The following is a 21,334-nucleotide window of genomic DNA, read 5'->3' on the forward strand; positions in this document are numbered from 1 at the left end:
TTGCTCCATTTGGCCAACAATTTTTTCTCAAAGGCAGATACATTAGAGCTTCTCTGCTTAGCCCTCATGTGTATGCTAACTAGGCTAACTAATCTTTTAGCTAGTTAGCAAACAGTGAAATGATTTATTAGGGAATACAGAGCAGCCAAAACTGTGTGTTACTAGGTCCTAACAACACTCCAATTTATTTTTTATTTGTTTATTTTATTTTGATTTCTTTTCATTTGGGTAAGCCAGGATCTGCATTTTGGTGCTCTGTTCATTTTAAACCTAGTTTTGTAAATTCTGATTGGAACTGTCTTAGATTAAATTTATTTTTGTTGGTGCAACCCAGTCTAAATGTCCTTCTGCAACAGCACCTTGGCATTCAGAGTGTCTACATGCACTGTAGGGATGTGATTATTACCTGCTTTTAATGGTAACCTGATCATCTTTCACTGTTTGGATGCATCGCCATACAATCAGAACGTGTTAAGATCAAACCAAGTTATGCTCTTGTGGTTTATGCTACATGCACGTCCTACTTATAAATACAACAGGGTAGCCTATTTTCAGCCTCGCTGATTCTCTTCTTAATGTCCCAGTAAGCTTCAAATCATTGAGGTTGTACAACAATTACTACTAGAGCATTAGAACAAGAATACAAAAATGTCCTCCATGAGGCCCAATGAATCATATATTTGGGGACAGCAGCACATACTCACCTATGTGCAGAAACAGTGATAAAAACAGTTGTGTGATTGATTCAGAAAGAAGCTCAGAACCAGAATACAGTACTTTGACACCTCCACATATCTCACCAGTGACTTTTTAAGGTTAGCACAACTGTTGGATTGTCTGTTGGAAAGGTACAGAAGTTGCTGGACTTACTATAAGTATGCTTGTGGATTGCAGGATGTACTACAGTGGTGGCAGTTGGCACAGACCACAGAACTCTCATGCAGCGCTGCTGGACAAGTACTGGACCAAACTGCAAATGGGCAACATGACACGAGAAGAGCTGAAGAAGGTGAGTGTTGTCTGCCTCACACACCTTTAGTCCCCCTTATGCTGCCTTATTAGACCACATCTCTGACAGTGTAGGTTTGTTGATTGACATCTCTCTCACCCCTCTGTTGGTTTTGTTGAATCTAAACAGCATGGGACAACTTACCTGCTTGGCAACATCATATAATTCCCTGTATCTGCAGAATCTTCCAGTGTTTATTAAGCTTATCCTTTGCCTCTGTGTGTAGGTGCTCGTGAGCAGGTATCCTAAGCTGACAGTGGTGTCGGATCGCCTCCTGGATATCTACTGCCAGCTCACTGGGGAGAGACACTCTGACCTGGAAACAAGCAGCGTCCAAACTCCTGATGGCAGCCAGCAGCACAAGTCTGAGGACAAAAGCACACCGCTGGAGGGCAGAGCCCTGTCACTGAGGTGAAGCCCGGCTCACTGATCTGACTACTCTCCCCTTAAATAAACTGATGTGATGTGAGGAAAAATAAATTAGACTGAACATCACATCCTGCTGTTCTTTACCAAATTATATCGCATGGATATGGAACTAAAGTGTTTTCCGCTTGTCGATCACTCATTCTTGAGAATTGGGACAAATCATACCCTACAAAAAAAACTTTCAGAATTATTAATACCAACACTCTAATTCAATTTTTTGGGTGAAAATGTATTCTTTAAAGGGATAGTTCACCTAAAAATGAAAAATCAGTCGTTATATACTCACCCTCATGCTAATTTAAGGTCAGGTTTAGTTTTGTAGTCCACAAAACACTGCTGGAGTTTCAGAGGAAAACAGAAAACAGCGTTGCAGAATCTCCCAAACAATGGAAGTGAATGGTGACCAGTTTTCAACTGTAAAAAAAAAAAACACCATGAAAAACACCATAAAATGTCTCCATACTGCTCGTTTGGTATAATCCAAGTCTTTTAACACCCCAACATGTCAAACTTACATGAAAGATGTAATTTAGACCATGATTTTAGCCTGAATCTTAGCCACATTTACATGCGTGTGCACGCTGTCTTAAATGGGTGTGTGTGGTGTGACGGTGTGCGTTTGTAAGTGAAATGGCATGTCTTTTAAATTATATTTTCCAGCATAATTGAAGAGTAAGAATCAAAACCTCCTTTAAATACAGTTTTGTCCCAGTTGTCAAAAATAAGTAATATACTCTGTCTTTCTCTGTCCTTCTCATTCTTGTGAATGCGATATATCAGGAACGCCCTGAGGGAATTTCTTGAAATTTGGGACAAACCTCCACACCAGATATATATAGGACATACAGGATCATATGGCGTATGTGATCTTAATAAAACAGCCATTTGTCATTTATCCTGACAGTCAGCATCAGCGGAGGCAAACCTAGAAAGCTTTGGACCTCTTTCAAAACTACCAGCCAGTCTGCCGCGGCAGCCTCCCTGACTTTAATTAGCTTTCCACTAGCTGCTGCTGTGTTCAATAGATGATTGATTGGACTGTCCTCTGGATGAGGGGCAGGGATCACACATTCTACAGGTCGTAGCAGGCCATTCTCATTAGATAACAGGTTTATTAACAAACATCTCCTCACTTAACAAGAGTACTCATCTGCCCCGCTGCTTTGTCAAGGTTCCACATGCTTTCAGTGTGGTCTATAGAAGCTGTTTTAGTGAAGATTCAAACATAAATCAATATGTTTGGAGTTTCCATGCTCTACACTTCAATAGTACATACATGCTTTTCATGGATCAATGTAATTAACTTTATAGCTCGGCATGTGATGCTTGTATGTGTTGCTCGAGGTCATTAGAGTTTGTGTTATTGAAGAAGATATATTTACTTCACATTCAGGCTTATTTAGGATAGAGATTATTAATGAGATAAAATGAATTGAAATAAAATAATATATACATTTATTCATATACATAAGCATGTATGCACCCAGGAAACATTGACATCCGCTAAACATTATACATCAACTGTGAATGGCTGAGCACAAAACATCACTGATATAAACACAGAGTCTTCCTCCCCGCATCCTGCTGGAGCCCTGCGTTCTACTGGCTCAGAACTTGTCTGGCCGTGTGTGCTTCATCCCAGATGTTGTGGAGCAGGTCTCTGTACGATGTGAACACAACAGTCTCTGATTTCCTGTTGCTCGGCCAATTCGCGTCCCATTTTGTCCGTTTCATTTTCCTGGCCAATTAGCCGGGAGCAGCCTCAAGTCCAAGCTGGGCTAGCATGGTTCTTATCCCCACTCTCCTCCACTCCTCCTGGAGTCCTCCACACATATTACATACCATGTGACAAAAATGATCTTATATCTTATAATTTTTCCAAATGGAGCTCAGTAACATAACATTACTTCTCTTATGTTCTCTCATGCCCCCTGATTGGATGCTGTCAAATTGGTTAAAAAAAAAAAAAAGATCTGGTTAATTGAAGAGAAATGGAGTATAAAGTCACCAAATTCCTGACAGTTTAAGTCATGTGGCTCAACTCCACACCCGGTAGTTACATTAGTTTTTATTTCATTCTCATTTGTTGATGTGTCTTCATTGTGATTCCACAGGGACCTGCTGAAATGGTGTGAGCGGATCAGTGTTAACTTTGATAATACCTCATCAACCACAGCACAACATGTCTTCCAAGAGGTTAGTGGGTTTGATTTCTTAAAAAAGTAACCAAATAAAGAGATATACTGCATCTTTCTCACACAACTGACAGAAAATGTCATTTAGCTGTATTTAGTACTATTTGGTCACATTTGTCTAGAATGCCCACTCCTAAATTTGAAAGGAAAATTCAAGCTAACATGCAGAACTGTAGTTGACAAGTTGTGGTGATTCAGCAGCTGTGATCTTTATTGACTGATGCCTGCCCATGATGTTTTCTTTGTCAGGCCCTTGACTGCTTCACAGCTATGCTGTCTCGTCCTGAAATTCGACTAAGAATGGCCGAGATCATTGGAAGCAAGCTCAACATCTCCAAAGAGAAGGTATTTGATTGCTGTAATGAATTTGTTAAAAAGACTCCCTTCTTTTACATGATGATCTCTATTTAATACAAAGACCATGTTGTGATTTTGATTTCTGGCTGCTGTCTGTCTCCAGGCTCTGCACTTCTGCCAGATGTATCAGCCTGGCATCATGCTGAGCGAGCTGGAGGCGTCGGTGGGCAGAGTGACTCTGGGTCGAAAGCAGACTGAAGCGGTGCAGCTGAGTGTGTAAGTGGGACATCCGGCCAACCTGCCCCCTCTGACCCCTGTTTACACCATATGTGCTTCAGCTAGTTGCTGTGCCAATATTCACCTACTGATAGAACCAAATAGCCCCTGCTGGTAAATTGAATAAACATTGAATTGATTTCAAACTACATTATGGTAAACAAACCATCTAATGGCCGAGCCATCAGGACATGCCCAAATATTCACATTGATTCTTCCCAAAGCCAATAGGACTGGGTCTCGGACTTTCAACTGAGAACTCTGTACAGTAGCATGCAAAAACATGTCAACCTTTGAAGGTTTTAGATATATAATGTGTAATATATATAATGAATCAAAGCTCACTGTCTTGATTAATTCTCTGTCTAGTAAGAGATTGAAAGTGAGTAGGTCTGCCACTAACTAATATGTTCTTCATTGATTAATCTGCTGATTATTATCTTGATTAATTGATTATTAATCTATTAGTGTTTTGTCTGTAAAATGTCAAAAAATTGTGAAAAATTTTGATCACTGTTGTTTAAAGCCCAAGTTGACGTTCTCAAATGTCCTGTTTTGTCCAAAATGCAAAGACATTCAGTTTACTGACGTAGAGGACAAAAGAAACCAGAAAAAATGTCACATTTGAGAAGCTGAAAGATTCAAAATCATTTATTAATTACCAAAATAGTTGGCGATTAATTTTAGAATTGATCAATAGTCAATCAATCTATCAATTGTTGCAGCTCTAAAAGCAAGTGAGATGTAACTTTAGAAACACAAAAATGCATATTCTTTCTCTTAAAGTAACAGTCTCAGAGATGTCAGTTTTATTCTTCTTGGCACCACCTGTGGTCATTTCAGGTGTGTTCTTGAACCTCACTTCCCAGGGATCCTCATCTATAGTGGTCGATCTTTATTTGTTAGTTTGGCTATAGTAATCGTTCCCCTGTTATTGATTTCTGTATTTGGGATTTTTTGGTCAGACCTTAAACATGGGTCGGTGATGTGCCGGAGCCATGGTCCCCCAACACTATATAATCCCCACGACCGACACCGCCTTCCCCACCCCTCACCCTCCCTAATGGTCATTTACACGTACTTAACGTACTTAACACATACTACTTAAACGTACTTTCAGCGACTCTCAGTCCAAATTAGCCCAGCAGTTCACTTCAGCTCACTTCAGTTCCAACAACCCGACACAGAAGAAAAAAAACACCATCCTGTCTCTGTCCTCTGGCTCAGATGGCACGTCCAATAAAGCTGCCAGACAGAGCCACCAGCCCCCAGCATTTCAGAGCAGAGAAACTGAGCATTTTTTTCATTTTCCCTTTTTTTCAGTATTTTTGAGATTGAGTATTTAAATTGTGATCTTGACGTAACAGGATTAAAACAATTCCATATTATAAACTCAAATCAATTAAGTACAAATAGGAAACACATAATAACATATTAGGCTCTGTATATTATCTCAATATTTATCTACTGCCAGTTCATTAAATATGTTTAGGAGCTGGACAGTGAACTATCTACATACAATGAATGCCACCGAATCTTCAATCAAAGATTTTTACTGCCATGAACAGGGACAACCAGACATTTGCTGCCACCCGTCCCTCTGCTGTGCTGCTGGAACAGCTGGCAGTGTGTGTAGCCAAAGGGGAGCCTGTTCTTCTGGTGGGAGAGACGGGAACTGGAAAGACGTCCACTGTACAACACCTGGCCAGAGTCACAGGTGAGCTCAGGAACCTGGCTGGGCCGTGGCTCAGCAGATGGAACCGATTGTCCACTACTTGCAAAGGTGGCGGTTTGGTCCCAGGCTCCTTCTGCCCACATATTGTCCTGAACCCCTAATTGCTCCTATTAGTGTTATTTTTTATTAAATTGCAGTTCATCTAACTTCTGATTCAAATATATTGTGTGTTCAATCCAGGACACAGGTTACGAGTTGTGAACATGAACCAGCAGAGCGACACCGCTGACCTGCTTGGAGGGTGAGTTGCACACAAATTGCACCAAAATAAGTTTAAAAGACACATTTTCCATCACTTAAATGTCATGTCTCAAGTATCAAATACCATCTGTCATTCTGAAGGATACAAACAGTTTCTGCTGCAACAGAGGAGCAAAAGGTTAACATCTATCAAACATGGGTCACAGAGGGTTGAACAAATGAGCAGAGTGACAAACAGTCAAGAGAATTAAGGAGAGTGGCTGCTGAATTGACCAAACAATCCACGGATTACATTCTTTATGTTGGAGTGTCTGGTTGTGGATGAGTGTTTTTAGCTTGTGTCAGTGTAGAACTAAGCAGCCTATGACAGACAGTAGCAACATGTAACTCTGTGTTCTGTAGCTAATGCAAGAGAATCAGCACCTTTCTCCTCACTGAGTTACAACAACAGAGCAAAGAGGATGTTAGATCTTATTTATGGAGTCATAAAAATCCTATGAAAATAATACATTTGTTAAAAGAATAAGAAAATACACATGGAAATATTAAAAAGGAGAAATTAGTAAATGGAAGAAATATTTTAGACAAAAATATAAAGGAATAATTATAATGATTTTCATTTATTTCTGTATGTATTTTTGAAACTATTTTTTCAAATTTTTGTATTTAATTATTGTTAGATATTATCAGTTATTTATTTTAGATTTTTTTTCTTATTCTTTCTTTGTTTTTGTCCAAGAACAGGGAAAAATACAGGGATAAAATAAATATATTACATTATAAAAATTACTTTTTTTTTGTACCTGTACATATTTTTATGTAAAAACAATAAATAATTATATTAAAATATATATACTGTAATAATTAAATAATTAAAAAAATGGAAAAATGAACAAAAAATGTGAAAATAAATGATAATGCTTGTATTATGCATTCATATTTTGTCATTTGTCTTTATATTTACACATATTTTATTTACTTATTTATTCTTTAGTTTATTCATCTTTATATTTCCACATGTATTGTCTTGTCCTTTGAAAGATTTATTCTTCTTTACGGCACTCAGTAGGGTTGTGTTTGTAAATCACATTGCACCCCTGGCTTCACGCTGCTCCACCACTTGAAATTCGTTAACTATTTTTTGCTTGGTCTCAAAAATACACACAGTTTGAAAATTTTGAAGGAAAATACCACAACGTACCTTTTAAATTCAGTGCAGCCCCTGGTGACATTTCCTGTGTCCGAACACCAGTCACCTGGGATATCATGCATCTCCCAACTCCTGAACATTTTCTGAATTACAGAATAATCCCAAAGAAGTGCAAAGTGTGTCTGTATCCTTGCAGGTTTATGGTAGATATTTTGTGGAGGGGCAAATCTTCAGTTTAGAACTTATTTTCTGGTTTATGCAGGTACAAACCAGTTGACCACAAGCAGATCTTGCTCCCCCTGCGGGAGGCCTTTGAGGACCTGTTCTCCCAGACATACTCAAGGAAGCAGAACCTGACCTTCCTGGGTCACGTGCAGACCTGCTTCAGAGGGAAGCGCTGGCAGGATCTGCTCAAACTCATGGACCACGTGTGCAAGTCTGCTCTCACCAAGGAGCTGCAGGAGAAATCAAACGGTAGTGTACTACAAAGAGTAAACAATGATAACAGTGAGCATACTGGCTGCTGTAGCACAATGTAAGAGTCATATTTCGTGTGTCCCTGCGCAGCTGCCTTGCTGCAGGAGCGGTGGGAGGCGTTGGCGGCCAAGCTGAGCCAGACCCAGCAGCAAATCCGGGCCTGTGAGACAGCAATGGTCTTTGCCTTTGTGGAGGTAGAGAGGAGTTCATGAGCTGAGCATTTTTCCTGTTTGTCTTTGGCGGAGCAGCTTTGACCGCTGACCTCTTTGTGCTCTTCTGTAGGGAACATTAGCTCAGGCAGTGAAGAAGGGCCAGTGGATCCTGCTGGATGAGATCAACCTGGCGGCAGCAGAGACCCTGGAGTGTCTGAGTGGACTTTTGGAGGGCAGTGCCGGATCTCTGGTGCTGCTGGACCGTGGAGACACTGGTGAGGAGTGCTAACACCATTACAGCAGGGTCGGGGTTTGATACCATTTTCTCGACTCTGAACTCAGAACTTCGTCTGCTTATTAAATCTAAATCCTTTAGAATCCCTTATTGCATACATTTAGACTCAGCGTTCAACATTTGTGTTGAAAATAACTAAAATCTATGTTTTATTGTGTCTAAATAATGCTCACAACCTGTAGATAAAACCACAAATTGAGATGAGCAGCAGAAATTATAAAATCTTATAAAATTTTTCGAGAGATACTTGATCCAAATACTTGAAATCCTGATTCAAAAATGTTAAGGTCAAAAGCTTAAAAAATTGATACGATGTCAATGAAAGTCCAACTTGTGGGGGAGGTAAGGCTGACATGATACAGCTGGATCCTTTCTGACTACTCTGTTGGCCTACAAACACCATCCAGTTTTTTCTCCAAAGTGCTTTACAAGGTTTTAACTGCTCATTCACCCATTCATGCACGCACACCGATGGCAGTGAGTTACCACACAGGTTGCTGGTCAGACAAGGACACTTCACCATGTGGACAGGAGGAGGAGGTGGGAATTGAACCACCAACCCTGTGATTAGTGGGCAACCAGCTCTATCTCCTGAGCTACCTGTGATCATAGAGTGGTGGAACAGAGTGATGTTTTTTACCCAGGAAACATTAACCAGGCAACAACTATGTTTCTTTTTAACAGATTTCATCATCTACAATCCATGATATCATTAAAAGATTCAGAGAATTCAGAGAAAACTCTGCACGTAAGGGGCAAGGCTGAAAACCAGCATAGAGTATCTGTGACCTTTGACCCCTCAGGCAGCATGGCATTACAAACTGCATTTAAAAACTCAAGTAATTGTCTAAAGGATACTGGCCACTAGTTCTGCTAAACTTGCTAGCTTCATTGACTAGTATAGACTGTGACGTACCCAAATGTGATCTTCATATCACACTGGTTGGCCCTGATTCATGTCAGTGTCTTTTGAAACAGCTATATTAAGCCATTTTGTTTTGCTTTTTAATATCATAAATCATAAATACTACTGGGGTTGTTACTAACATCGTTTTGTTTTTTTATCACAGAGCCCCTGGTACGCCACCCAGACTTCCGGCTCTTTGCTTGCATGAACCCAGCTACTGATGTTGGCAAGAGGAACCTGCCTCTGGGCCTCAGGAACAGGTGAGAGTGTGCAGAGATGAAGGCAGAGTCAAAGTCTTTATCTCATTAGTTTTGTTAGACTGAGTTACTATTTTGTTTTATTGCTTAGAAATAACACAGAGCTCATTGACAGTTTAAGATGTTAAAGAGGGAGTGAAATGTCATTGTCATCACAGGAATGATACATTTCAGTTTCAATTCTAAAATGGTGAGTGGTAGTGATTGTCTTAGTTGTTGCTGTCAGTCTAGTATTGACAAGACAAACAAATGCTACATGTTTCATGTGTAAACCTGCTGTGTTTGTGTGTGTCCCAGGTTCACTGAGCTGTATGTGGAGGAGCTGGAGAATGAGGGAGACCTGCGGATTCTGGTTTCAGACTACATCAAGGGTTTGAATCCACCCAAGAATGTCATCAGTGGTATCATTAGGTCAGTTTACACATAATGTTGCAGCAGGCTGAATCAAGTTACTGCTGCTCCAGCAGAGCTCTAAAAGGCTGTTTTAGGAGAGCATTTTATTATGCAGACAGTTCACTACCTGATTTGTGGAGCTTGTTGGGGTCATATGCAGCCTGAGAGGCACTACTCAGGGATAAATAAAGTAACTTCTTGTAGAGTTTTTGGGTTTAAAAAAGAACTTAATCTCTAGTTTTATTTATTTAACTCTAGTGAAATATTAGTTAAATTTACATTAGTAATACAATGATTTTTTTTCAAACAGGATTTCTGTTTTCTTTAGATCCAAGGCATAGGTTTTCGGCAAAGGCAATACTTAATGTTATAACATCTAGCACTCTTCATGCTTACTTTTGTTGTATTTTTTAGAATTTCTCAGACAGTATGCTCAAACAGGGTGCTGGTTTACTCCTTAATGTTCCTGTAATGACTGTGTTTGTGTGCAGTTTTTACCTGGCAGTACGAAAGGAGGCCAATTCACATCTGGTGGATGGGACGGGCCACAGACCCCATTACAGTCTGCGTACTCTGTGCAGGGCACTGAAGTACGTGGCAGCAAACCCCTGCAACAGTGTGCAGCGCTCACTCTATGAGGTAGGATGCAAGAGAGAAAGAATCTCTTTAAATGGTCAGGTCATTATGACAGTGTGTTTGGCCATTATAGGAAAAAAAGGACTGTCTTTTTATTTGTTCAAAGAAAAAAACTTTTAATTGTACAAGAAAAACACCCATCAACATTCTCTGAGATTGAAGTCTTAAAATCATGAGAGAAAAAAATGGCATATTTACAAGAAATGAACTTGAATATTTTCTAAGATTTAAATCTTAACTTTGAGGAAAAGTTATGCAAAAAAATGTATGTTCTCTGAGATTAAAGTTGTGCATTTGAAAGAAAAATGTCAATTTTTATATATACTTAATATTCACTGAAATCTAAAAGAAAAACATTTTATAATTTCCCACTAGTGATATTGAAGCATGCTAGAGGTTTTGGTCTAGTGCCACCTTCTTTGCTTTGGGGCTGTTATAGGTAGATGTTAAAAAAGTTTGGATTATTTCAGTGTTTTTAAGTTTGACTTGCTGTTTCCTTGCAAAATTGTTTCTATCCCCATCACTTGCACGTATTCCAACTTGACAGTCTCCCTGATTGATGGTTGCAGGGTTTCTGCCTGAGCTTCTTGACCCAGTTGGACAGAAGTTCCCACCCTCTGGTCCAGAAACTGGTGTGTCAGCACATCCTGATGGGGAACGTCAAGTGTCTCAAACAAGTAAGACAGTCTGAGCGTTAGTTCCTTCTTTTTAAAGTGCTGTCAATTCTCAACGGAAAATTCATGTGTGTGCCAGTGGATGTTTGGATCTTTTGTATTTGAGCTGTAAAAATGAGACAAAACAAGTCATAATTTGAATGAAATTAGACAAAAACTAGATAGAATATATTCTTAATTAGATGGTAAAAAACACAACATTACCCTAATAAGAGCTAGCAAGTCGTACTTTGTATCAAATTAGACAAAAACTAGAAATAATATATTTTGTAGACACTAATTACTCCCTAATAAGGTCTAATAAGGGTCTAACACACTTCAGTTGACAGTATGTTTCTGTCGTGATGTGTTCCTGAGTACCATCTAATAAGATCTAATAGGGTCTTAACAATAATTGATACATATGCAGTGGTTTCCATAACCTAATGGGGTCAGTCTACAGGGTGAAATTATAATTCTTTACTGACAAATAAAAAATATCATTTCCAGTTTTGTTTATTTTGATACAGAGTATGGTTTGTTATGTCTGATTAGGGTAAAGCTTTGTTTGTTTACTGTCTAATAAAATATATTATTTCTAGTTTTTGTCTTATTTGATACAAATGACAGCTTGTTACATCTTATTAGTGTACTGTAACATAATGTGCAACCAAATACCAATGAGTGTCAGTTCATGGATAATGACTTGAACTTCCCAAAGTTGCAGGCAGGCTTATATTAGAAACAGGCCTTTATTTCAAATTTCAAAGTATCGCATCATGTGCCTCCCTATTTTCTGAACTCCTCCTTCATGTTAACCTGTTGTTTTGATAAATTCAATATAATGCTCATTTCCACAGCACTCATTTCATCAGTACAAAACCAGAGTCACGTCATACTCACCACTCTGCTGCCTGGAGTTTCTCTTTTATCACAAATACTGTTTTCATTCACTGCATTTTTCCAATCCCTTATTTGCTGTGAAGCTGTGTGACACTTTCTGCAGAGATGTTTCACATTTAAGATAATTCAGCAGCTGAGAGATCATAATCCCTTCTCTTCCTGGCAGGTCTTTAATGTGAAACATCTGTAGAGAGGGTTTAGTTTAATTGATGGTCATTTTGACTTTACTAATATTTAGGGTTTGTTTAGAAAGGATATTTTGAAGCTATACGTAAGTTGCATATATGCTGTACTGAAAGAAATGTCAATTAATAGTTAAACTGAGCTGAAACCCAGATGGGTGAAATTATTTCATAATCAGCAGCCCTTCAGTACCAGAGAAACATTTAGGTTGATAGTTGTTTTAAATGACATACAGAAGTGAACAGATGAAGCATTTTGTTCTGTTTCCTGCAGCCCATCCCGTCACCCTCAGGCCGGCCTTGTGTGGAGGTGGAGGGTTACTGGGTGTCCCAAGGGGAGATGGAGCCGGCTCTGGACCCCAGCTACATCCTCACCGCCTCAGTCAAACTCAACCTCCGCGACCTCGCCAGAGTGGTGTCTGCAGGGTAGGAAAACAGTTTCCCAGCCTGACCCCCCCTGCCCATGATTTCACCCCAAATCAATGGGTTCATCTATAACTGTCCAGACGGTCATTTTGTCAGAGCTGATTCTGGCCCTTTAGGAGTGAATCCATCAGAGTGCATCGGAACAAAACTGTTGGGGCTGAATTCCCCTGCGGTCAGTGACCTCCTGGGCAGGAAGTGATGAGCTTCTCTCTGTGTGTGGCCTCAGTTAGGGACAGTCTGAACTCCTGACTAGAGATTAGTGAGGTCCAACACTGATGTTGGGTGATCAGGTCTGGCTCACAGTCAGTGTTTGATGGGGGTGATTTCAGGCCTCTGTGCAGACCAGTCAAATTCTCCCACATTGCACAGTGCAGCATTTCTATTAACATTCTTAAAGGGAACTTTGCTATTTTTCAACCTTGACCCTATTCTCCTATGTTTTTGTGTCTGAGTGACTAATGTGACACTGTCATCCCTCCAGGCAACTGCACACCCTCATTAAAAGTGCTTGTTTTTTCCACTGACAGGCAGATTATTATTCTAAGAGTTCAGCAACATTATAGAAAGGATCTCTACAGAGATGGAGCTTTTTGTTAAAGAGCTTAAAGAGTGTTTATCCAGAAAGTGCTCACCAGACTCACCAGATGTTCTGTACAAAATACTAATTTTAACATTGGCATCTTCATTTTAACTTGACAGGAACAACATAGAACTCAGAACTCATACTGCTAAAACAATGGCAAAGTCTGTTTGTTTGTTTGAAGAAAAAAAAACATGTCACCAATGTGAAAATACCAGAAGAGGAGTGAGAGGGAGGGAAGAGTAGTGTAGACAAATGGTGGTCAAAATATATTTTCACATCTAGCTTGGTCAGTTAAGAGTTTATTTCAACCAAAACAGAGTTGGTGACTGTTGGAACAGTGGAAAGATGAAAAGTTGGTTTTGGTGAATTTTATTTTGTTTCTGTTGAGTTTGAATCAAGTTTGTTTTATGATGATAAAACTCCTGTTTCTGCTGGATCTTTGTAGGGAGCCTTTCAGTTATGTTGGCAGACACCTCTAACAATCTGAGCCTGTCCGTGGCAAAAACAAGCACCTCTAGTTTACATACTTTCACAGTGTGTGGTTTCCCTGAAAGATTACATTGAAGCATGCTTCACTGCTGACGGCTGCAGTGCTCTCCCTCAATACTGAGCCACAAATATAATTGTGACCATCAGTCCCTCAGACACAAAACAGGGTTCAGGTTGAAAAATACAGTAGTTACTCTTTAGGGTTAAGTTAGTAATCTCAGTTTACAGGATCTCTCTACACTGAACTGATGACAAATCAATAGTCTGCCTCCTTCCATCACTCTCTCTCTCTCTCTCTGTCTTAATGGTCTTGCCTGACAGGACTCACCCGGTGCTGATCCAGGGAGAGACGTCTGTGGGGAAGACCAGTCTGATCCGCTGGCTGGCTGCAGCCACAGGGAACCAGTGTGTGAGGATCAACAACCACGAGCACACTGACATCCAGGAGTACATCGGCTGCTATTCATCAGACGACAGGGGCAAGCTGGTGTTCAAAGAGGGTGCGAGCGCTCATGCTAACATGTTTTTAGTTGAAAAAGCACAGGGTTCACATTATTGAGGCTGTTATACTGCATGTCAGACTTTTATGTCTAGGTGAGATGTGATTTAAATGAAAAACCAAAGCAGATTCAAGAGTAACAAACAGAAAAGACATGAAACTGAAAAATTAGGATATACATTAGGGGTGTAACAATAGATCAGTCTGGGTCGATATATTGATTCAGTGCTCATTGATCCAGTATGATTGATGCAAAGTGAAAATATCGAATTTAGTTTTTTTAGTTAATTTAGTTTTTGTGAGTTGACATGAATATAACTAATTTTAGTAAATCGACATATGATATTGATACCGATCACAGGCCCCGGAATTGAATCAAATCGAATCATATGGCACACTTTATGATTACCGGCAAATATTGTAACATTGTCAAATTAATCGATATAGTATTGTATGGTGATGAAACTTGATGAAAAGCTCGTAATATGTATACTGTAGATAATTATCTATTAACTAAATCTCACCAGTTGACCATCATGTGCTTTGGTTATTGACGTTTGTGGACTACTGAGGTGGACACCAACCGTGTTCATGCATTGTTCTGTTTCATATCATCAGCAGATCCCCTTGCAGAGTAAAGCCAGCAATGAATGTAACTACTAACAAGTACTGCGTGTGTGTATCAAAGCTGGATACCCAAAGTTTTTAGACCCAAAAGAAGAAAAATGAAGAAATACACAATTGAATGTAGAGAGCAGAAAGCTCAGTAATCAACTTTAGGACCAGGTGCAGGTGTTTTTAAATGCATTTAGAAAATACATAATACTTATATGATAATAGGTGAATGAATTCAATGAGGAGAATATTTACAGAATTTTCGCTTTTCTTCAAAATTATCAGCGTGTGGAGGCATCATGTTGTCTTCTTCCATAAAGTGAGTGTAAATGGTAAAATCAGTTGAAACTCTGTGTTCAAACAGCAGCTAAATGTTAAATGGATGCTGTGACTGACAGTGTTTTTCCAAGGAAAGAAATGTTGTTTCAGTTAGCGCAAGATTTACCAGAAGGTACAAATGATTAAGAATTTGTTGAAGCCATTTCACAAAGTTTATTAAAAAATGTACAGAAACATCAGCCTTATCTTTTAAGATTTCAGTTTAGGGTTGGACTAAGAATGGAGTCAGTCACAATAATAATGAATTTATATTTTTGTCTTATTCAAAACAGTCAAAATTGTGTGTTAATCCATAAAATGCACAATGTATTCCATTCCTCTCAAGACACTCACCCACTGCTACACAGTATAGCATCATTTCCCCAGTCAGCTGCTGACTAACTAATGGCTTGCTTGTCTGTCTGCTGCAGGCGTTCTGATCGATGCCATGAGGAAAGGTTACTGGATCATCCTGGATGAGCTGAACTTGGCCCCCACGGACGTCCTGGAGGCTCTCAACAGACTGCTCGATGACAACAGGGAGCTGTTTGTGGCTGAGACACAGGAGGTCATCAAGGCTCACCCCAGATTCATGCTGTTTGCTACCCAGAATCCCCCCGGTCTCTATGGTGGCAGAAAGGTATACCATTCATTCAGCCTGAGAGAGTTTTGTCTGCTAGCTTGATAACTTCATTATTGGTGCAGACACTGTGGGACAGTGTGTCTTCAGGTGTCACAGATGTCTGCCTGAAGAACCAACTATTCTATTTCATCTTTACTTGTCAGAGTGTAATGAACAGAGACAATTTTTGATATTGTATTTTTGCATGTACAGAAGATTAACTGATTAAATCCTGCTTGAAACAGCAAAACTAATAAACTGGCATTTAACACTAAATCTAAAATCAGTAATCCTTACTGCCTGTTCTCCAGGTGCTCTCCAGGGCTTTCAGGAACCGTTTTGTGGAGCTGCACTTTGATGAGCTGCCCAGTGGGGAGCTGGAGACCATCCTCCACCAGAGGTGCAGCCTGCCTCCATCCTACTGCACCAAGCTGGTCAAAGTCATGCAAGACCTTCAGGTAACTGTAATGTCAGTCTACCCTGTATATGACCCACCTGTTTGTGGTGATCCTAAGTGCATTTCTAAACTGCGTCTTCCTCCTCCAGTCCTTACGCAGGGGTTCTTCAGTGTTTGCGGGGAAACATGGCTTCATCACCCTCAGAGATCTGTTCCGCTGGGCAGAGCGCTACAGGCTGGAGGAGCAGTCAGAGTCCTCTCAGGACTGGCTGCAGCATCTGGCTGATGATGGTGAGATTCATCGGACATGTCTGTAAAATCACTAACTGGCACATGTGTCCCTTTGAACTCTTAGTTAAAACTGTTGTGGTCTTCATCAGGGTACATGCTGCTGGCAGGACGTGTGAGGAAGCCAGAGGAAGAGGCAGTCATTGTATCAATCCTGGAGAAGCACTTCAAGAGGACAGTGAATCCTGAGAACCTGTTCTCTCAGAAACAGGTCACCAGTCAGTTCAGTAAGTGGAACAGAACACTCTTTCAAATTTCACGGCACAGTTGCCACAGTCTAGGAAACAGCATGTTGGTGTCTCTGCACGCCTCATGAGACTTGATGCTCTGATTGGCAGGTCCCTTCATAGACAGCATCGCTGGAGTTCCAGATGAGTTTCGTCATGTGGTGTGGACATGCGGCATGAGAAGGATAGCTGTGCTGGTAGGACGGGCGCTCCGATTCGGAGAGTCTGTCCTGCTTGTGGGAGACACTGGGTAAGATTCAGATGTCACTGCCACACTCAATTCATCCTGTCTGTAAAACAGATACAGCCATGCTAGTGGCATGACGTTGGAGTTGGAAATATTAATAATTAGTATCTAGTCTGTGCAGAGCTGCAGTTTACTGGTCAAACTGAAGGTCCAGAGTTGACAGAAGTATATGAGTGTCTGGGCTGGAGTTTACCTGCTTAACTTCCTGCATGTGTGGTTAAACTATTTCTCCCGTTCTCTCACCAGATGTGGAAAGACCACAATCTGCCAGCTGTTTGCTGCTTTAGCTGGACAGAAATTTTTCTCTGTCAACTGTCACCTGCACATGGAGACGTCAGACTTCCTGGGAGGCCTGCGACCCGTCAGACACACACATCAGGTACTGACAACTCAAATCTGTAGGCAAAGGAGAAGGTCAGAGGAGTCTAACTTAAAGGTTTTTAAGAGTTGGAAGAAGTGAATAAGATACATAACAGTAAAATGTGTGTGTGTAGACTGACGGTGAGGACAGCAGGCTGTTTCAGTGGCATGACGGCCCCCTGGTTCTGGCCATGAAGGAGGGAGGAGTGTTTCTCATGGATGAGATCTCTCTGGCAGATGACTCGGTGCTGGAGAGACTCAACAGGTAGGCACACACACAGTCTTTGTGGCCCAAAATGCATCACATGCACATTTGAAGTTTGGAATTTCATGATTTGCCGCCTCATATACAATCACATACAGTTAAATAACAGGCTAAGAGGAGCTGCTGAGGGCGTGTTGTGTTTGTTGGCAGTGTACTAGAGACAGAGAAGTCCCTCGTGCTGGCAGAGAAGGGGAGCGGGGACAACGATGACGTGGAGTTGATCAGAGCAGCTGCTGGTTTCCGTCTGGTCGCCACCATGAACCCTGGAGGAGACTTTGGCAAGAAGGAGGTAGATAAAAAAAAAGACTATTTCCACTGAGCTTTGGGTGAGGGCTGCTGATACAACTGCTGATACGACTTTCTCTTTTTGTGCAGCTCTCTCCTGCCCTCAGGAATCGTTTCACAGAGATCTGGTGCCCTCAGAGCAACAGCCGCAGTGACCTCGTACAGATCATCCAACATAACCTGCGCTCAGGCCTCTCTCTTGACGGTAAACTAGCTGCAATACTGAAACAAGTTTGAGTTAATTCAGTTACATCTCCTGATTACAAGATATCAAACAGCTGACAAACTGAAACTTATTTGATTAGTTTGATATTCTACAATAAATGTTTCAGTTTTTTGGTTGCTTGAGAATTTTGACAAGTTGTAACTTGTATGTAACCATTATTACATAATCTTTGGATCATTATTACTGATGATTGGGTCGCCTCTATAACCCCATTTGCTGAGGCTGCTGGTTCGACTCTTGCCAGGTCCCATATGCTGTGTGTCATCCCCTCTCTCTCTACCACCTTCCTGTCATATCTTCAGCTGTCACAAATAAAGGCTAAAGCCCCCCCCAAAAAAAAAATCTAAAAAAAGACATTTTCAGTGATGATAGTCTCACTTATTTCTAATGTACAAGATAATCAACAAGCTACATGTGACTGAACCGTAATGAAAACATCTTTTATTGTGTGTTAAATTTTGATCTTTTGATGAAGAGTTTACCTGCAGTGAATGAGGCTATATGAGTAAAATTACTTTGCTTAGTCAAAATAAATACAAAACCAATGACTGCGTGTAGAAAGTGTGAGTGATGTGGTTTGTTTGGTGTTTGGTTGCAGGCGGCGATATCGCAGAGCTGATGCTGGACTTCATTGAGTGGCTCAGCCGTCAGGACTTTGGCCGGCGCTGCATCCTGAGTGTCAGAGACATCCTATCATGGGTTAACTTCCTCAACACTGTGTGTGAGCGGGATGAGGACGGCTTCATGACCATGGGAGCCATGGAGGATGAAGAAGAGGCAGAGTGGGACCTCAGACTGGACACCGTCACCGCCTTCATTCACGCAGCGTGTCTGGTCTACATTGACGGCATTGGCTCAGGTGAGCTGACAGATTATTTTTAGTTCCGCTCAGAATTTGTCTCTTGTGGGTGGCGTTCGATGATCCAAAACTCCCCCCTCTCTCACAGGAACCACAGTGTCATCTGCAGACAACGCTTTCGTGGCACGCCGGCTGTGCCTGGACTTCCTGCAGCAGCGTCTGAGCAAGATGACCCAGCTGGATCAGGAGATGCTGGACGCCCTGAGAGTCTACGACAGCAGCCTGCCCCGAGAACCCCAGTGGGGTGAAGATTTCTTCGGCATTGACCCCTTCTACATCGCCTTAGGTATCAACTTCAGTACATTCCTAAGAGATCTTTAAGATGCTGTGTTCATATTCTATATCCTCCACTTGTGTTTTTGTTCATACCTCTCTAACCATTTATTAAATGTATAATTGCTTTATATCAGCGCACTCCTTACATAGAGCTGCATATGCTCGCGTAAGCCTACTTTTGATATGCATTGAAAAACCTTGAGTTTGTCATCTCTATATCCCACCCTGGTGATCACGACGAGTCAAACTGTATTAAACTGCCCAATCAAGTTCTACATAGAAATATAAATCCCTGTTTATTACATACTTCTTCAGTAAAGTTTACATGCAGTTGAATTTCCCTTCTTGTGCTTTAATCAAAATCACTTTGTGTTTTCACCCAGGGCCTCAGACCGAGAGCCGGAACCTGTCAGACTATGCCATCGCAGCGGGCACCACCGCAGTCAATGCTCAAAGGCTCCTGCGGGCGCTGAAGCTGCAGAGGCCGGTGCTGCTGGAGGGTTCACCTGGCGTGGGGAAGACCAGCCTGGTGGCAGCTCTGGCAAAGGCTTCTGGCAACCATCTGGTCAGAATCAACCTGTCAGAGCAGACGGTAAGCCTTCGTGTGAATGTCCAGAGGCTCTCCTGAATGACCTCGAAATAATAAAAGACTCTAATGCTGATGGCGTGCTCTCTCTGGCAGGATGTGACTGATTTGTTTGGGACAGATCTCCCTGTGGAGGGGGGGAAGGGAGGAGAGTTTGCATGGCGTGATGGACCCCTTTTGGCTGCGTTGAAGGCAGGCCACTGGGTTGTCCTGGACGAGGTAAGGACAGTTCTGTACACCAGTTTTTAATGCCTGAAGCCTGTTTTGTTTTCAAACCTTCATAAAAGAAGCGATTTCCTGATGATGCTGGTATAATCTGTGATGTTAAACTGACTTGTTCCTCACTCTGCCAGCTGAACCTGGCCTCTCAGTCAGTACTGGAGGGTCTGAACGCCTGCTTCGATCACCGAGCGGAGATCTACATTCCTGAACTGGGCATGAGCTTCCAAGTTCAGCACGAGAAGACCAAGATCTTTGGCTGCCAGAACCCCTTCACTCAGGGTGGGGGGCGCAAAGGACTCCCCAAATCCTTCCTCAACAGATTCACCCAGGCAAGGAGCAGAAAAAGCCTGAATCTTATCACTGAGCAAAAAAAAAAGTGATTTGTATGGATTTTTCTCCATCCTTATTCATTACATCTGAATTATTTTTTCTCAGGTTTTTGTGGACCAGCTCACAAGCAAAGATATGGAGTTCATAGGAGACTCCATCTTCCCCACCATTGATAAGGAAATCATTGCTAAAATGGTGGAATTCAGTAACAGGGTAGGTTTGTCTTCCCTTGCTGATGTATGACTTTGTTGTAGGGATTTCATATACTGAATTAGAGGCTGACTCTGCTGTGTGAAGATACAGCTGGTTGGCAGATCTATCATCGGGCAGTGTTTCACAGTGAGTCAAAAGACACCTGACAAGTGTTTTTTTTCTGCCTTCAACAGCTTGTCCAGGAGGTGTGTGTGGAGCGGCAGTGGGGCCAGAAAGGAAGCCCCTGGGAGTTCAACCTGCGTGACATGTTCCGGTGGTGTCAGCTCATGCAAGATGACCAGTCACCAGGATTTTTCAACCCAGGACAGCATGTAGCTTTGTTGTATGCTGACAGGATGAGATCAGAGGCTGACAAGGCTCAGGTACACTATGTTACACTAGTTATTTAGGGATGCTTTTAGGCAGTAATCCAGGTGGATTTATTGTTTTTAAGAGAAGAGAAAGTAAACAACAGAACCAGGTTTTTGGTTTGAAAAGTAAATTTCTTTAGTTGATAAAGAAAGTTTTAGACAGCTTGCCAATTATCTTGTTTTGAGTACTCAGTCTGAGATACTTTGAGGCTTCCCAGACCCTCACACCATGACCAGAGAGGACCTCTTTCAGGTTTGGGTAAACCATGTCCACCACACAACTAGTGTTGCTGAATTATTCACAGGTTTTAAACCAACAGGAACAACATGGCTAGCTTTTTCCTTGAGAATTAAGTCACCATTGTACATTGAAAAATAATTACCACATTCTACCCCATTGTTCAAAATCTAATATATTATGTTTTTGAGTTTTTTTTTCAATGTTTAAATCCTATTCATACTAATTAGACACTTTCCCACTCTTCAACTATACATCCTCCTTCA

The 21,334-nt window shown here is 41.2% G+C and overlaps 1 protein-coding gene across 1 annotated transcript in view; it reads left to right on the forward strand.

Moving 5' to 3' along the window:
- mdn1 (midasin AAA ATPase 1) overlaps positions 1-21,334 on the forward strand; it is a 64,986-nt gene that overhangs the window by 5,440 nt on the left and 38,212 nt on the right. The window contains exons 9-40 of the mRNA XM_084737492.1: positions 895-1,009; positions 1,236-1,420; positions 3,553-3,634; positions 3,883-3,978; positions 4,094-4,206; positions 5,775-5,923; positions 6,122-6,182; positions 7,555-7,766; positions 7,860-7,963; positions 8,052-8,196; positions 9,287-9,383; positions 9,678-9,791; positions 10,265-10,412; positions 10,979-11,086; positions 12,422-12,573; positions 13,967-14,145; positions 15,509-15,717; positions 16,011-16,157; positions 16,246-16,387; positions 16,477-16,611; positions 16,723-16,861; positions 17,105-17,237; positions 17,353-17,483; positions 17,634-17,772; positions 17,859-17,973; positions 18,593-18,853; positions 18,942-19,139; positions 19,513-19,721; positions 19,812-19,934; positions 20,069-20,266; positions 20,373-20,480; positions 20,654-20,842. Of these exons, the coding sequence (XP_084593618.1) occupies positions 895-1,009; positions 1,236-1,420; positions 3,553-3,634; positions 3,883-3,978; positions 4,094-4,206; positions 5,775-5,923; positions 6,122-6,182; positions 7,555-7,766; positions 7,860-7,963; positions 8,052-8,196; positions 9,287-9,383; positions 9,678-9,791; positions 10,265-10,412; positions 10,979-11,086; positions 12,422-12,573; positions 13,967-14,145; positions 15,509-15,717; positions 16,011-16,157; positions 16,246-16,387; positions 16,477-16,611; positions 16,723-16,861; positions 17,105-17,237; positions 17,353-17,483; positions 17,634-17,772; positions 17,859-17,973; positions 18,593-18,853; positions 18,942-19,139; positions 19,513-19,721; positions 19,812-19,934; positions 20,069-20,266; positions 20,373-20,480; positions 20,654-20,842 (4,636 nt within the window). The remainder of the gene's footprint in view (positions 1-894; positions 1,010-1,235; positions 1,421-3,552; positions 3,635-3,882; positions 3,979-4,093; positions 4,207-5,774; positions 5,924-6,121; positions 6,183-7,554; positions 7,767-7,859; positions 7,964-8,051; positions 8,197-9,286; positions 9,384-9,677; positions 9,792-10,264; positions 10,413-10,978; positions 11,087-12,421; positions 12,574-13,966; positions 14,146-15,508; positions 15,718-16,010; positions 16,158-16,245; positions 16,388-16,476; positions 16,612-16,722; positions 16,862-17,104; positions 17,238-17,352; positions 17,484-17,633; positions 17,773-17,858; positions 17,974-18,592; positions 18,854-18,941; positions 19,140-19,512; positions 19,722-19,811; positions 19,935-20,068; positions 20,267-20,372; positions 20,481-20,653; positions 20,843-21,334) is intronic.

This window comes from Lutjanus erythropterus, chromosome 15, assembly GCF_056507025.1.
Source record: "Lutjanus erythropterus isolate fLutEry1 chromosome 15, fLutEry1.hap2, whole genome shotgun sequence".
Lineage (NCBI taxonomy): Eukaryota > Metazoa > Chordata > Actinopteri > Lutjaniformes > Lutjanidae > Lutjanus > Lutjanus erythropterus.